This window comes from Octopus bimaculoides, chromosome 8 (assembly GCF_001194135.2).
Source record: "Octopus bimaculoides isolate UCB-OBI-ISO-001 chromosome 8, ASM119413v2, whole genome shotgun sequence".
Classification (NCBI taxonomy): domain Eukaryota; kingdom Metazoa; phylum Mollusca; class Cephalopoda; order Octopoda; family Octopodidae; genus Octopus; species Octopus bimaculoides.
This window is the reverse complement of record NC_068988.1, coordinates 85,899,600-85,900,903: the sequence shown is the minus strand read 5'-3', so window position 1 is coordinate 85,900,903 and position 1,304 is coordinate 85,899,600. Positions and strand designations below refer to the sequence as shown.

Below are 1,304 nucleotides of genomic sequence, written 5' to 3'. Positions count from 1 at the left end.
CACACACACACACACACACACACACACACACACACACACACACACACACACACACACACACACGCACGCACACACTTTATAGGTCTTCCACACAGAAACAGCCACCTACATACATACACACAGAGCAGCAACGAAGATAGTCTGACACGCGCACACACACACACACATACAAACACACGTTCATATACAACCACACACTTATAAACTCGCACATACACACACACACACACATACACACAGACACACACATCCCACAGCTTTACGTACCACATAGACAGAACGTCACAACATACACACAGACACACAAATACACACACACACACACTTATACACTTACAATCTCTTAAACTACATGCACAGTTACTCACTGTATCATACACCAGTTATACACGCACACGTTCGTGCCGCTCGTACACACATATATATATTAAGCAGATAGAGTTAGCTCCCCACTTCTCTTACACACAAAAAAACCATACACATAGTTACAACAATAGCCACAGAAACAGTTAACTACATACATTATACACTGTAACATAGTCAACAGCAAACACACACAGATATTGAGATACACAAGCACACAAAGCAAACTGGGCAGCTTAGTCAGTCAGAGAAGGATACACATACACGCGCGCGGACACACAAACATAAGCTGACACACACATAAGCTGACACACACATAAGCTGACACACACACACACAGAGTCAACCACTCGTACACAACCAATTAGCCACACACCGCTACTATATTATATAGTAAAACACAAGCACACGCAAACAGCCACACAGATCGAGTTGCCAGTGAAGTTTTATTTTCTCGCTCCTTTTGTTAAGTTGTGCTCGGTGCTGTAAGGATGTTCCAACTTCTCTCTATAGCTGCTACCTTATTATCTTTCTTCTTAGCTGCTCTTGAATCAGGTAACATCAAACTTACAATATACATTTTGTTTTTACACTCTTATTTATTACACATGTACCACACATATTTCACACTGGATTCATTCAGACTTTTTTTTGTTACGTGTCTGTAATAGTAACTGAAAATTGTTTAAATATTAATGTTGTACCGATTGGCTTACCGTTTGTGTATTTCACATGATTACTAACAATATTATTCAAAAAAATCATAATCCATCATCACCATTATCATTATTATTATTATCATTATTTTTATTATTATTATTATTATCATTATTATTATTATTATTATTATTATTATTATTATTATTATTATTATTATTATTATTATTGCCTTTTTAAAAAAAGAATTGTTAGTCGCGTTTACACGCCAAACCCCCAAAACA

General features: G+C 36.7%; 1 protein-coding gene across 1 annotated transcript in view; it reads left to right on the top strand.

Moving 5' to 3' along the window:
• Nucleotides 1-493: 493 nt before the first annotated feature.
• LOC106870659 (inactive pancreatic lipase-related protein 1) overlaps nucleotides 494-1,304 on the top strand; it is a 98,974-nt gene continuing 98,163 nt past the window's right edge. Inside the window, exon 1 of the mRNA XM_052970243.1 lies at nucleotides 494-918. Coding sequence (XP_052826203.1) covers nucleotides 855-918 — 64 coding nt within the window. The 5' untranslated portion in view covers nucleotides 494-854. The remainder of the gene's footprint in view (nucleotides 919-1,304) is intronic.